Source organism: Bactrocera tryoni, chromosome 3 (genome assembly GCF_016617805.1).
Source record: "Bactrocera tryoni isolate S06 chromosome 3, CSIRO_BtryS06_freeze2, whole genome shotgun sequence".
Classification (NCBI taxonomy): Eukaryota; Metazoa; Arthropoda; class Insecta; order Diptera; family Tephritidae; genus Bactrocera; species Bactrocera tryoni.
In genome coordinates, this window is record NC_052501.1 from 86,118,677 (window position 1) to 86,129,860 (window position 11,184).

The following is an 11,184-nucleotide window of genomic DNA, read 5'->3' on the forward strand; positions in this document are numbered from 1 at the left end:
AAGAAAGTATTTATATATGCATGTTAAAAAATAAGTTGTTTTCTTCAAATATTTTGATGAATCAAGTTTGTTAATAATTAGTATGCTTTCTTTTAATAATTTTGACTTGGTTAAGTCTAGATGTCATCGATTCAACCAAAGATTTTAGGGTTGGCATGCCGATTGAAGCCCATTCTCTCTACATTACCATTTTTACCTCTTTTGTGTTAGTTAACTGGCGTCCATTTTTAAAAACTCTAACCGATAATATTCCCCACAGATCCTCGATAGGTTTTAAATCCAGACTTTTTGCTGGCCACTCCAAAAGCGGAATGTTTCGTGACTCGAAAAACCTTTTAGTAAGGGTTACATTGTGAATCGTGGTCTTGCTGGAAAGTCCAATTGTCCTCGTAAAATTCGCTTTTTGGGGATTCGGCTTTGAGGTGGATTTTCATCACCATGCGCCAAATCTTGGAAAAGACCCATAAAAAGAGGATCGACTCACACCACCTCTTCGTCGATTTTAAAGCTGCTTTTGACAGCACGGAAAGGAGCTGCCTTTATGCCGCGATGTCTGAATTTGGTGTCCCTGCAAAAATAATATGGCTGCGTAAACTGACGTTGACCAATACCAAAAGCTCCGTCAGAATCGGGAACAACCTCTCCGAGCCAGATACCAAACGAGGCTTCAGACAAGGCGGCTTCCTATCTTCAGTCTACTGCTGAAGCAAATAATTCGAGCTTTAGAACTGAATCGAGGACGTACAATCTTTTATAGAGTTTATGCACGTGCCATTTTGGTTGTTTCCAATGAATTAGCTAATTAGTTGGGGTGACACGGAAATTGTGGAAAAAGTTTCAACAGTATACTTATATTTTTACTCAAGTTATCGGGAAGACGTTATTTATTATTGATTTTGAGCAATTGAAGTTTTAGCAACTATATGCTAAGCCATAATAACACCCACGAAGATAAACAAGTAACATTTCTTATATGACCACAATTTATGAGCTTTTCAGTTAGATTAAGACAAGCACAGTATTAATAATCGACAATCTGGCCACTTGACACCGTTATCAAATATTTGCATGAAAAATAGCGACGCATTCCGCTATTTGTGTTATCTCAACCACTTAAAAAGACGTCAATTATGAAGGCGATAATACTTTTCGGTAAAACATGCACCTCCCACAGAGCCAAAAGACCGGGACCACCAAAGCACAAGCATAAACTTTATAGACTTTAGATTAGCTATAAATTATGTCGGACTTATTTGTGGTATTATATTACCCTTTATCGGTCCCCGATAATGCCGCTTGGATCCGCTATATAAAGCGCAAACACCGGGCCTCGGACCACAAGTTAATTCGTGAAAGTAATTGAAGGAAATCATGCGGATTTTTTTGAGATTTTTAGCAGTCCTAATAGTAATAATCGCCGTCACAGCCGCGGACGCAAATAAGGCGTGGTGGAAAAGTGCAACGTTCTACCAAATATATCCGCGCTCATTCAAAGACAGCGACGGTGATGGCATTGGCGATATAAAAGGTAAGTAACCGAGCGAAACGGAAGTGGTAGTAGAAGAAAGTAATATTGTTATAAACGTAGGAATTATGCAACAACTGCCCTATCTGAAAGAAATCGGAGTCGATGCAACTTGGCTTTCGCCCATCTTCACGTCGCCAATGGCCGATTTCGGTTATGATGTAAGCAATTTCACGGAAATCGATCCAATGTTCGGCACACTAGAAGATTTCGAAGCAATGCTGGCAAAGGCTAAAGAGATTGGGGTGAAAATAATTTTGGACTTTGTTCCCAATCACACGAGTGATGAATGCGAGTGGTTCATTAAGTCAGTACAGAATGATCCGGAGTATAGGGACTTCTATATTTGGCATCCGGGTAAAAATAATTCGCTTGCGCCACCAACGAACTGGATAAGTGTTTTTCGCGGCTCGATGTGGACGTGGAATGAGCAACGTCAGGCCTACTATCTGCATCAGTTTCATGCCAAACAACCCGATCTTAATTACGACAATCCCAAAGTGCGCGAAGCCATGAAGGTACGTAATCACAAGCATAGGTTATTCATAATCTGAAAATTAAATTCCATTATTCAAGTAGAACGTGCTACGTTATTGGGTGCGTAAAGGTGTTGCCGGTTTCCGTGTGGACGCCGTGCCACATATCTATGAAGTGGCTGCCGATGCTGATGGCAACTGGCCCGATGAACCACGTAATCCCAATGTGCAGGATGCCGAAGACTATGAATACCTGCAACACATCTACACCACCAACCAGCCTGGCACACTTGATGTTGTCTATGAACTCCGCGAGGTGCTGAAGGAACTGGATGAGGAGCTAGGTGGCGACGAACATGTACTCTTGAGCGAAGCTTATGCGCCCATCAACACCCTGATGTTGTATTATGGAAATGGCACTGCGGATGGTGCACAAATACCCTTTAATTTTGAGTTAATCAGCAATGTGAACGAAAATTCAACCGCCTTTGACTACTCGAACTTAATACACAACTGGTTGGATAACATGCCTGCTGAAGGCGTGGCGAATTGGGTGGTGCGTAGATTCATTAAATTATTATCTTATTTATTAATATATATTCGTAATCCAATATATTCCCATTTCATTAGCTTGGCAATCATGATCAATCACGCATTGGCACACGTCTGGGAAAGGATCGCATGGACTTGATCAATATATTGCTGAAGACCCTACCTGGCATTAGCGTCACATACCAAGGAGAAGAAATTGGCATGACGGACGTCTGGATTTCCTGGGAGGAAACTGTAGATCCACAAGGTTGCCAATCGAACCCCGACGAGTACGAACGTCTCACCCGCGACCCTGTGCGCACACCATTCCAGTGGAATGATGGACACAAGGCCGGTTTCACTGAAGGTGACAAAACTTGGCTGCCGTTGGCAGAGGATTTTAAGCTGGTTAATGTTAAACGTGAACGCGGCATTGCCAATAGTCACCTAAATATCTACAAACAGCTGCAGCTGTTGCGTGCAACGCAGACAATGCGCGAAGGCGACGCCGAAGTAAAAGCGATCAGCGAAAATGTGTTGGGCATTAAGCGGTAAGTGAGAACGTTAAATCGTACTTAAATGGTAACTAGTCGCTACTCTCTTTCTTATTTTTTCTAACAGTTTTTTAAGTGGCGAGCGCACTTACGTTATTCTGCTGAATCTACACGACGACGTGGAGACGATCAACTTGAATTCTGCCTTTAGTGAGCTCACGTCTGAATTGGAATATGTGCTGGTGACTGCCAAAAGCATACGACGCAAGGGGTGAGCCGTAACTTTTACAGCTTACATTCATTTCAGAGTTTCTCTAACTTGACTATTTACTTGACAGGGATAAGGTCTATGCAGACACCATTGCACTGATGCCGAAGGAAGCTATTGTGCTCTCTACAATCGCCTAAGTCGGATATTTTCTATTTATATACATATAGTTTAAGCTATATTAGCTATTATTTTGTTTCACACATAGGACTGATAAATAAATGTATACTCTTTGATACTCAGACTGTTTTCCAATATTCTTTTTTCCTTTACTAACTCTTCATTCAATAAGTAAGTCGCAGTAAATCAGCTACTTAGGAAAAATAAAGTGCTTTACTTTGTATGGATGACAAGTGGAAGACTGCCGATATGAATTTAGCATACTTTGCAAACCCTGAGTTATTAAGTGGTAAGTGTTGAAGCACTCAAGATTACAGTTCGGTGTTCACTGGTCTAAAAACATGGGTCTGTTTATGATATACGCCTCAATTGTTCTTACCGACAATACTTATGGGATCGAACAGCTAGTATTAAAGTACTAAATCAATAGAAGTCCCCCGTTAATAACTACATAAATAATGAGTAGTAAAATTAAGCTCACCAAAGCACGTTTATTCAAAACCACTGAGTTTGTTTTTATATGATACTATCTCCATAAAAGTTGAAGACAAGTGGCTAAGGTTTTTATTATTTTCTAATACCTGACAATAAATTAGCATCATGAAATATAATTTCAGCACCAGAAAGACTTTTACCGTATCCTCTCGTAGATATATAGCCGAGCTCTTGCGCTATCCGAGCTCCAAAATATTACGTCTATGTTTTCTCAGACAGAGACTCAACCGCTGCCAGCGGATCCACGCAGCACCACCGCCTCATAAGGCATCAAGTATATACGCTGACTCAAATCCACCTTATCGCTGAAAAGACAGAAGCAGAAAATGCCTCAAAAGCTCATAATTACAAACTTGGCAGCTGATTTACCCAAAGCTGTGTGGCGAATGTCGGCTGAGCAGCACATATTCCATCGTTTTATTCGCCAAGTCGTGCACGTGTTCTACCTTGTTGCCCATATTAATTAGTATTCGGTATTCTTCATCTGCGAAAGCGGTGCTGCGAGTAAATTTTGGTATTACTATTCTACTCGATTCTCCTAAGTCGCAATATTTACCGCACAACTTGAAAGACCTGTTCCGAGACTGCGCCAAAGGCGAAGCCACCCACTTCTTTGAACGCTTTAAATGCGTCTGTTTGCTTCAACCGCGTCATTCCTTTAAAGATTTGCAGAGTGCTTCGTGCCACGCCACGTTCTGTCGCCACATTGACACGTTTGTAGTCGGGTGAGATGGGCAGCCAGCTGGTCGGACCCGTGGTAAAGCCAGCATGATCCGAAGTGTCCCATTGCATTGGGGTTCGCTCAGGATCGCGGTCTTCACAAGAGATAGCAGTGCATTCAGTGGCCACATTGGCCATGCCGATTTCTTCACCCTGCCAGAAAACTATATTTATGAAGGTCCAACGAAAAATGATCGGATTACGCAAGACTTACATAATATGTGACCGATGTGCCGGGCAGTGCGTGTACCAGCATAGTCATTAGGTCCACTTTGTGCTGACCCATGCGCGTTGCCAGCCGATCGTTGTCATGATTGCCCACCACCCAATTAGCGGACTGATGTTTTTCCCATATATTATCCATCCATCCTTTCACAGAGTCTTCAACATTTTTCGCCGTCGAATAACCGTTAAGTGACATCAAATTAAAGTTCATGGGCATTTGGGTACCCGAGTGGGTGCCATTATTGATGTAATCACTCAAGACTTCAACGGAAGAGTAGGCTTCAGCAATGAGCACGCTGCAGAAGTTTCGTATTTTTTTAAATTAAATTTCATAAAAGTTTTGAAAAATAGTACTGACATGGTGTCGCGTTCATGTTGGCGCTTATATTCATCCAAGAACTCACGCCATTCGTACACAACCTCAAGCGTTAGCGGCTGATCCTTCGTGTAGATGTGATCGTGGTAATTGTAACTATTAGGATCATCACTCCAGCCGCTTAGCGGTTCATCGGGATATGTGCCATTCGCGAAACGCTTTTCGCCAATATGAGGCACCGCATCTATACGAAAGCCATCTGCACCACGATCAACCCAAAATTTCAACACTTCCAGCATATGCTCACGCACCATCGGATTGCTAAAGTTGAGATCGGGTTGTTTCGGCAGAAACTGATGCAGATAATACTGCTGACGTTGCTCGTTCCAAGTCCACATCGGGCCGCTGAACACACTTACCTACAAAATCAAAATATGTTAGAGCGAAAATATACTAGCGCCGTGGTAGGACACGCACCCAATTGCTGGGTGGTATGCGCTTGCCAGTCTCAGCATCAATTTTGCCATCTTCCCAAATATAAAAGTCGTCATAGCCCTCTTCCCTACGTATCGACTTCTGAAACCATTCACATTCGTCACTCGAATGGTTGGGCACAAAATCCAAAATAATTTTAATACCCAACGCATGCGCCTTCGCTATCAAAGCATCAAAGTCGGCCAATGTGCCGAAAAGCGGGTCGATCTTTGTGAAGTTCGAAATGTCATAACCGAAGTCGGCCATTGGTGACTCGAATATCGGCGACAGCCAAGTAGCTGTCACGCCAATTTCTTTGAGATACGCCAGTCGCGTTGTGATGCCGTTCAAGTCGCCCACACCATCGCCATCGCTGTCCAAGAAGGAGCGCGGGTAGATTTGATAGAGCGTGGCCGATTCCCACCAATCAACGGTGCTTGTAGCAAAGCAGTTGCCGCAACCAAGCAACAGCGCTGCGTATAACGGTAACAGTCGTGACAACATCTCGAAATTAACTGCGTGCAGCCAGGACAGCAAATTAAGATTTCACCTATTATAGATGGTGACCGATAAGCGTACATTATCAATTTATTGCCGATAAACGAAAAATTATTATGCAATGCGCATTGCATGTGGCGAAGTGGTGCACTCACATGCTCAAGCCGGTGAATTTTATTGATTGATTGCGTTGACATTAATTATCAAATGTAGACATTTATACCCAAGTATTATACTACTTATAGCACACATAGCATCTAAGAGTGAAGTATTTATGCGAGCTGAAGCAATTAAACGATTTTAGCAGATAAGTTATCTGTGCGGTAAACAAAGTCTAAAGTCAAAAGCTATGCAAATGTTTATGCCTAAAGCTGTTTGGAGTGAAATTTTGAAAAAGATCTAACGCTCTTGCTTGATTAATGCTATTGTAGGGATCTAACGGTGCAAACTATTGGGTAGTCGAAAAAGTCTTTTCGTATTTCTTGTCAAACTTCAACATTTTTTTATACTTATAATGAATTTAAATGAACGAAATATGCGCCATTTTGGTCGACCACTTTTTGCCATTTTTTCGACAGAGACATTATTCCATCAGTGTACAACTTTTCTGGTTTCTCGGCGAAAAACTGCGACAAGTAATTTTCACAGGCTTCTGTTGCAGCCAACTTTACTCCATTAAGGGAGTTCTGCATTGACCGAAACAATGATATGGAATGAGAGTCCAATGGTGCAAGGTCACGGCTACATGGTGGATGCATCAAAGCTTCCCAGCCAAGCTCTTCTACTTTTTGCCGAGTCATCAAAGATGTGTGTAGTCTGATGGAATACGAAGCCCTTTCTGTTTATTAGTTCTGGCCGTTTTTTCCGATTGCTTGCTTCAATCTCATCAGTTTTTGGGAGTAAAATGTAGAATCAGTCGCTCGACCAGGCTGGAGCAGTTCATAGTGGATGATGATGGTTTAAAACCGTTTGAAGATGAATATTAAACTGATGTCATCGTGGTCAATATTTTCCATAATGTCATCGACTTTTTCAACGATAGGTCCAACAGAGCGAGGTGCATCTCTCACATCGAGCTATAACGATTTCTTCATTAGTTTCATATACTGTACATATTTGTACAGCTGTAAATTTTTATTAACTTCCCCGAATTTAATTTTTTTTATTAAACATTTCCAACACTAAATGGTATGACACAATGTGATTGATAGCACTGGGGATATACGACTGCAACGACATCTATTGACAAAATACGAAAAGACTTTTTCGACTACCCAATATATCATGTCAGAGACTTACTTGCTTGTGTCGAGTGGTACATTCACCAGCTCTGGTCTAACTAGAAGTGCCCAGTAGAGTCATAAACCCTTCACAGGCTAAATTTAAATGATTTGATTCATAAAAAACTACGCGCATATGCGCCTAAATTTATGCAGCTTTTGTGAGAGCGGGCGTTAAAAAAAAACTTTTCTTCACGAATTTTTCTATAAGATCTGAAGATAATTGCGATTGTTAATGGTGTTTGCTTTGTGATTGGCATTCAAAAACTAATATTAATTACAGTACATGCATTAAGTAAATAAACAAGCACTTCTGTTGTTCAGTAGATGCGGGCGTCATACGAAGCCCATTATCTCTGCTTATTCTGCACTTGAGCTCTGTATAACTGAAGCATTTATATACACCCAGAGTCACAAATACAACCTGTGACCTAACGATTCCAAGAGTAGCTGCTGCTTCAAATAAAAGTAAATTTTCCTATTACGAAAATATTCCAGAACTCGCAATTTGTGGGCAGAAAACTAAAGTTGGACTTTATAAAAACAAAACAGTTTATGAACCCAAAAGCGAAAAAATCAAAGTCATTGATTTTGCAATGCAATACTTCTAATATTTTTATATATTTTTATAGTTCATGGTTGCAATCTAGCAAATCCGTAGCTTGCGTCTGTCGAAGCCCGCTATGCCTCATTCACCAAACGCAGTACATAGCCGTTATATGCTTTCACCTCCAACGAGTCGGAGTCCACTTGTTGACTGCCGAAAAAGTAAACAATAATTAGAGCTTTCAATATGAATTAACACTAGTGTGTAGCCGCTCTTACCCATTTTCCAAGCCAGATTGCAGTGAACTGGCAACAACCTCCAACTTGCCGCTCACATCGCCATACAACTCATCGAAGTTCAAAGTCACATTTTGGTTGCCAATATTTAGAATTATGTAATATGCATCGCCGGTAGCAGCTTGCCTGTAAGATGAAATTTTTGCTAAAATTTTCTCGAAATTGATCCCGTTGCTCACCTCCTGTAGCTCAGCCAATTGTCGCCGACCACCGATTCGTAATCACCATCGCTGAAAGCGGGTTCGGATTTCCTTAATTCGGTCAGTTTTTTGAAAATTTTTAGGTGACTGTTTTCTGCTGCTTCTTGCGCCTGCACGTTGTTTGACTCGTACGACTGGCCCACAGGTAACCAGGTGCGATTCGCAGAACTGAAACCAGCATTTTTGGTGTTGTCCCAGAGGAAGGGCGTGCGCTCAGGATCGCGTGAATATTTCTGGTAAGTGTCGGGGTCAGCATTGCAAGCCTGCGGATCAACGCTATCCTCCCAGGACACGTAACCGTCTTCCAAGCCATACTCCTCACCCTTAAGAATAACATTAGATTGGACACAAATAATGCTCAGTATTTAGGACTATATTGTGAGATATATGCACTTACGTTGTAAGTGACCGCAATCCCTGGTAGCGTTTGTAAGAAGATATTCATGAGATCGGCACGTTGAGCACCGAATCGCGAAGCCAATCTGGGATTGTCATGGTTGCCAAGCACCCAGTTAGCGTAGACACCCTCAGGCATGTTATCCAACCAATGGCGTACATAGTAATCATAGTCGGAAGCCGTGCTCTGGTTGTTCAGATCGGCCATCATCTCGAAGTTGAAGGGTATATTTGAACCGTTATGTACGCCATCACCATACATGCGCATAAGATTCTCAAAACTGGTATAAGCCTCAGTGAGCAGCACTTTAGTGTCCGTATCATAATCAAGTTTCCACTGGTCCACAACGTCACGCCACTGATAGACTATATCGAATATCTCAGGCAGCGAATTTGTGTAAATGTGATTCAAGTGACACCAATCATCTGGGTCGGGACAAGAGCTAGTATCCGCTATAACGGGCTCATCAGGGTAGGTGCCAGTTGTGGGATCAACATCAGCCTCGAATAAGAAGGGTACAGCGTCGATACGGAAGCCATCAATACCACGCGCCAACCAAAATCTGAGCACATTCTTCATATCCTGGACAACATTTGGATTGCGATAGTTCAAATCTGGCTGTTTTATGCCAAATTGATGCAGGTAATATTGTTGACGTTGCTCATTCCACTCCCAGGCGGAATAACGGAATTGCGAAATCCAGTTGCTTGGTGGCTGACGTTCACCAGTGGTAGCGTTGAGCACACCATCATGCCAAATGTAGAAATCACGATAGTAGGAATCATTGGCGACGGAACGTTGGAACCACTCATGTTCGTCGCTGGTGTGATTGGGCACAAAGTCCAAAATCAGGTGCAAGCCGAGGCTATGCGCTTTTTCGATTAACGACTCCAAATCCTCCGTCGTGCCGTACTCCGGCTGTACCTTTGTGTAATCCGAAATATCATAGCCGAAATCAGCCATTGGCGACTGAAATATGGGCGAGAGCCAAACACCATCCATGCCTATGTCCTTCACGTAGTCCAATTTTTCGAGTATACCTGCATAAAGCAATAAATTTGTTCAATGTGGGGTGTTATAATCAATGATTTGGAGTGTATTGTAATGACCAGGTTGAGCTGCTTACCGTTCAAATCGCCTATGCCGTCGCCATTGCTGTCCTTGAAGGAGCGTGGATAAATCTGGTAGAAGTTGCCGTTTTCCCACCAGTCACGCTCGCTGTGGCTGACTTGGCACAGAGCGAAAGCGATTAGAAAGATGCCGAGAAGTTTCCCCATAATTCGTTAACAGGAAGTACTGCGCTACTGACCACAACCGTTGCTCGTTCCCCATTTATAAGCCCTAGCTGTTGACATGTGGACCGCTTTCCACAATGGATAATGGTATTCAAGTCGAGGCGAGGCGAGCAAATGTGTTACTTTGTTAAGCTAAGACGGCTTTATCCGCTGTTCTCTGGAAGTTACAGCATTTTCTGAAAACTATTGACTTAGTTTTGTGCCTCACCGCAGCTGCGCAAACTTACACAATATTATTTGTGTACTTTTCATAACATTATGGTACTGATACTCGGTATGAGCAGGGCTTTACATTTTTTATTTTCATTACACTATTTGTCAGTTCAGAATGTTCGTAGTCTATTTCTTAACGAATGACTAAATTAGTGTTTGTTTTCACTGTTTTGTTAAGCTGCTTCTCTTCAAATATTTACTCGAACAATAAATAAACAAAAAATAAACCCGTTATTTTTCGAAATATATTTTGTTTCTAAATTGCTGAACCTTGTCTTCAATGTTTACTTTCTTGACTTTGGAAAACTACCGCAACTTTGTAAATAAAAACACGCCAATAAACCGTTTGAGAATGGATGAAAATCTCCGCAGGAGGTGGAAAGAAGGTAGGTTTGGGGTGCATACTATAATATCAGAAATTTGATATCTAAAATAAGAAAGGAGGATGGGGTCATGTGTAGAAGTTCACGCAAGTGAGGAAAGTTCTCTGATTGCCATTCTTGGGAACTTGGCAGTGGCCAGACGCGATTCTTTTTCATATGGCTCAAGCAGCTCACGACTTCCGGCCCTAGACCAAAAATCCTCTGAGTAGCCAAAAAACATCCGGTTGACCCCTCCACAGGGTTGTGAGCTGGATTTGGGAACCGCCACGTAAACGCCCCCAATGAAAAGGAACAAAAAGCCTCGGAAGAGCAACCCCTCTTTTGATGACGACCATGACAAACAAATTAAGGACCCAAACTCTATAAGTCACTCATTACTCCCGTCCTGCTATATGGTGCATAGGCATGGACGATGATAACATCTGATGAGT

At 42.1% G+C, this 11,184-nt stretch overlaps 3 protein-coding genes across 3 annotated transcripts; 1 reads left to right on the forward strand and 2 right to left on the reverse strand.

Moving 5' to 3' along the window:
- Window positions 1–1,354: 1,354 nt before the first annotated feature.
- LOC120772854 (maltase A3) lies at window positions 1,355–3,538 on the forward strand. The gene is made up of 6 exons (XM_040101670.1): window positions 1,355–1,528; window positions 1,589–2,043; window positions 2,105–2,557; window positions 2,632–3,083; window positions 3,154–3,297; window positions 3,365–3,538. The coding sequence occupies exons 1-6, from the start codon at window positions 1,372–1,374 to the stop codon at window positions 3,432–3,434; spliced, it is 1,731 nt and encodes a 576-aa protein (XP_039957604.1). The 5' UTR covers window positions 1,355–1,371; the 3' UTR covers window positions 3,435–3,538.
- Window positions 3,539–3,885: 347 nt separating this feature from the next.
- LOC120772568 (maltase A2) lies at window positions 3,886–6,251 on the reverse strand. The gene is made up of 6 exons (XM_040101256.1): window positions 5,648–6,251; window positions 5,213–5,589; window positions 4,844–5,150; window positions 4,466–4,782; window positions 4,279–4,407; window positions 3,886–4,214 (listed from the first exon to the last, which is right to left on the reverse strand). The coding sequence occupies exons 1-6, from the start codon at window positions 6,146–6,148 to the stop codon at window positions 4,133–4,135; spliced, it is 1,713 nt and encodes a 570-aa protein (XP_039957190.1). The 5' UTR covers window positions 6,149–6,251; the 3' UTR covers window positions 3,886–4,132.
- Window positions 6,252–8,007: 1,756 nt separating this feature from the next.
- LOC120771115 (maltase A1-like) lies at window positions 8,008–10,165 on the reverse strand. Its single transcript, XM_040098965.1, has 5 exons — window positions 9,989–10,165; window positions 8,863–9,902; window positions 8,445–8,788; window positions 8,248–8,391; window positions 8,008–8,179 (listed from the first exon to the last, which is right to left on the reverse strand). The coding sequence occupies exons 1-5, from the start codon at window positions 10,137–10,139 to the stop codon at window positions 8,104–8,106; spliced, it is 1,755 nt and encodes a 584-aa protein (XP_039954899.1). The 5' UTR covers window positions 10,140–10,165; the 3' UTR covers window positions 8,008–8,103.
- Window positions 10,166–11,184: the final 1,019 nt, after the last annotated feature.

Excerpts from the sequence above, each read along its gene's own strand:
- LOC120772854 (XM_040101670.1), top strand. The coding sequence starts at position 1,372 with ATGCGGATTTTTTTGAGATTTTTAGCAGTCCTAATAGTAATAATCGCC. Across the intron at positions 3,084-3,153 it reads AATGTGTTGGGCATTAAGCG|TTTTTTAAGTGGCGAGCGCA; the intron begins GTAAGTGAGAAC and ends TTTTTCTAACAG. Across the intron at positions 3,298-3,364 it reads AAAAGCATACGACGCAAGGG|GGATAAGGTCTATGCAGACA; the intron begins GTGAGCCGTAAC and ends TTTACTTGACAG.
- LOC120772568 (XM_040101256.1), bottom strand. The coding sequence starts at position 6,148 with ATGTTGTCACGACTGTTACCGTTATACGCAGCGCTGTTGCTTGGTTGC. Across the intron at positions 5,151-5,212 it reads CAACATGAACGCGACACCAT|CGTGCTCATTGCTGAAGCCT; the intron begins GTCAGTACTATT and ends AAACTTCTGCAG. Across the intron at positions 4,408-4,465 it reads CAGGTCTTTCAAGTTGTGCG|CACCGCTTTCGCAGATGAAG; the intron begins GTAAATATTGCG and ends ATTTACTCGCAG.
- LOC120771115 (XM_040098965.1), bottom strand. The coding sequence starts at position 10,139 with ATGGGGAAACTTCTCGGCATCTTTCTAATCGCTTTCGCTCTGTGCCAA. Across the intron at positions 8,392-8,444 it reads AATTGGCTGAGCTACAGGAG|GCAAGCTGCTACCGGCGATG; the intron begins GTGAGCAACGGG and ends TTCATCTTACAG. Across the intron at positions 8,180-8,247 it reads CAATCTGGCTTGGAAAATGG|TCAACAAGTGGACTCCGACT; the intron begins GTAAGAGCGGCT and ends CTTTTTCGGCAG.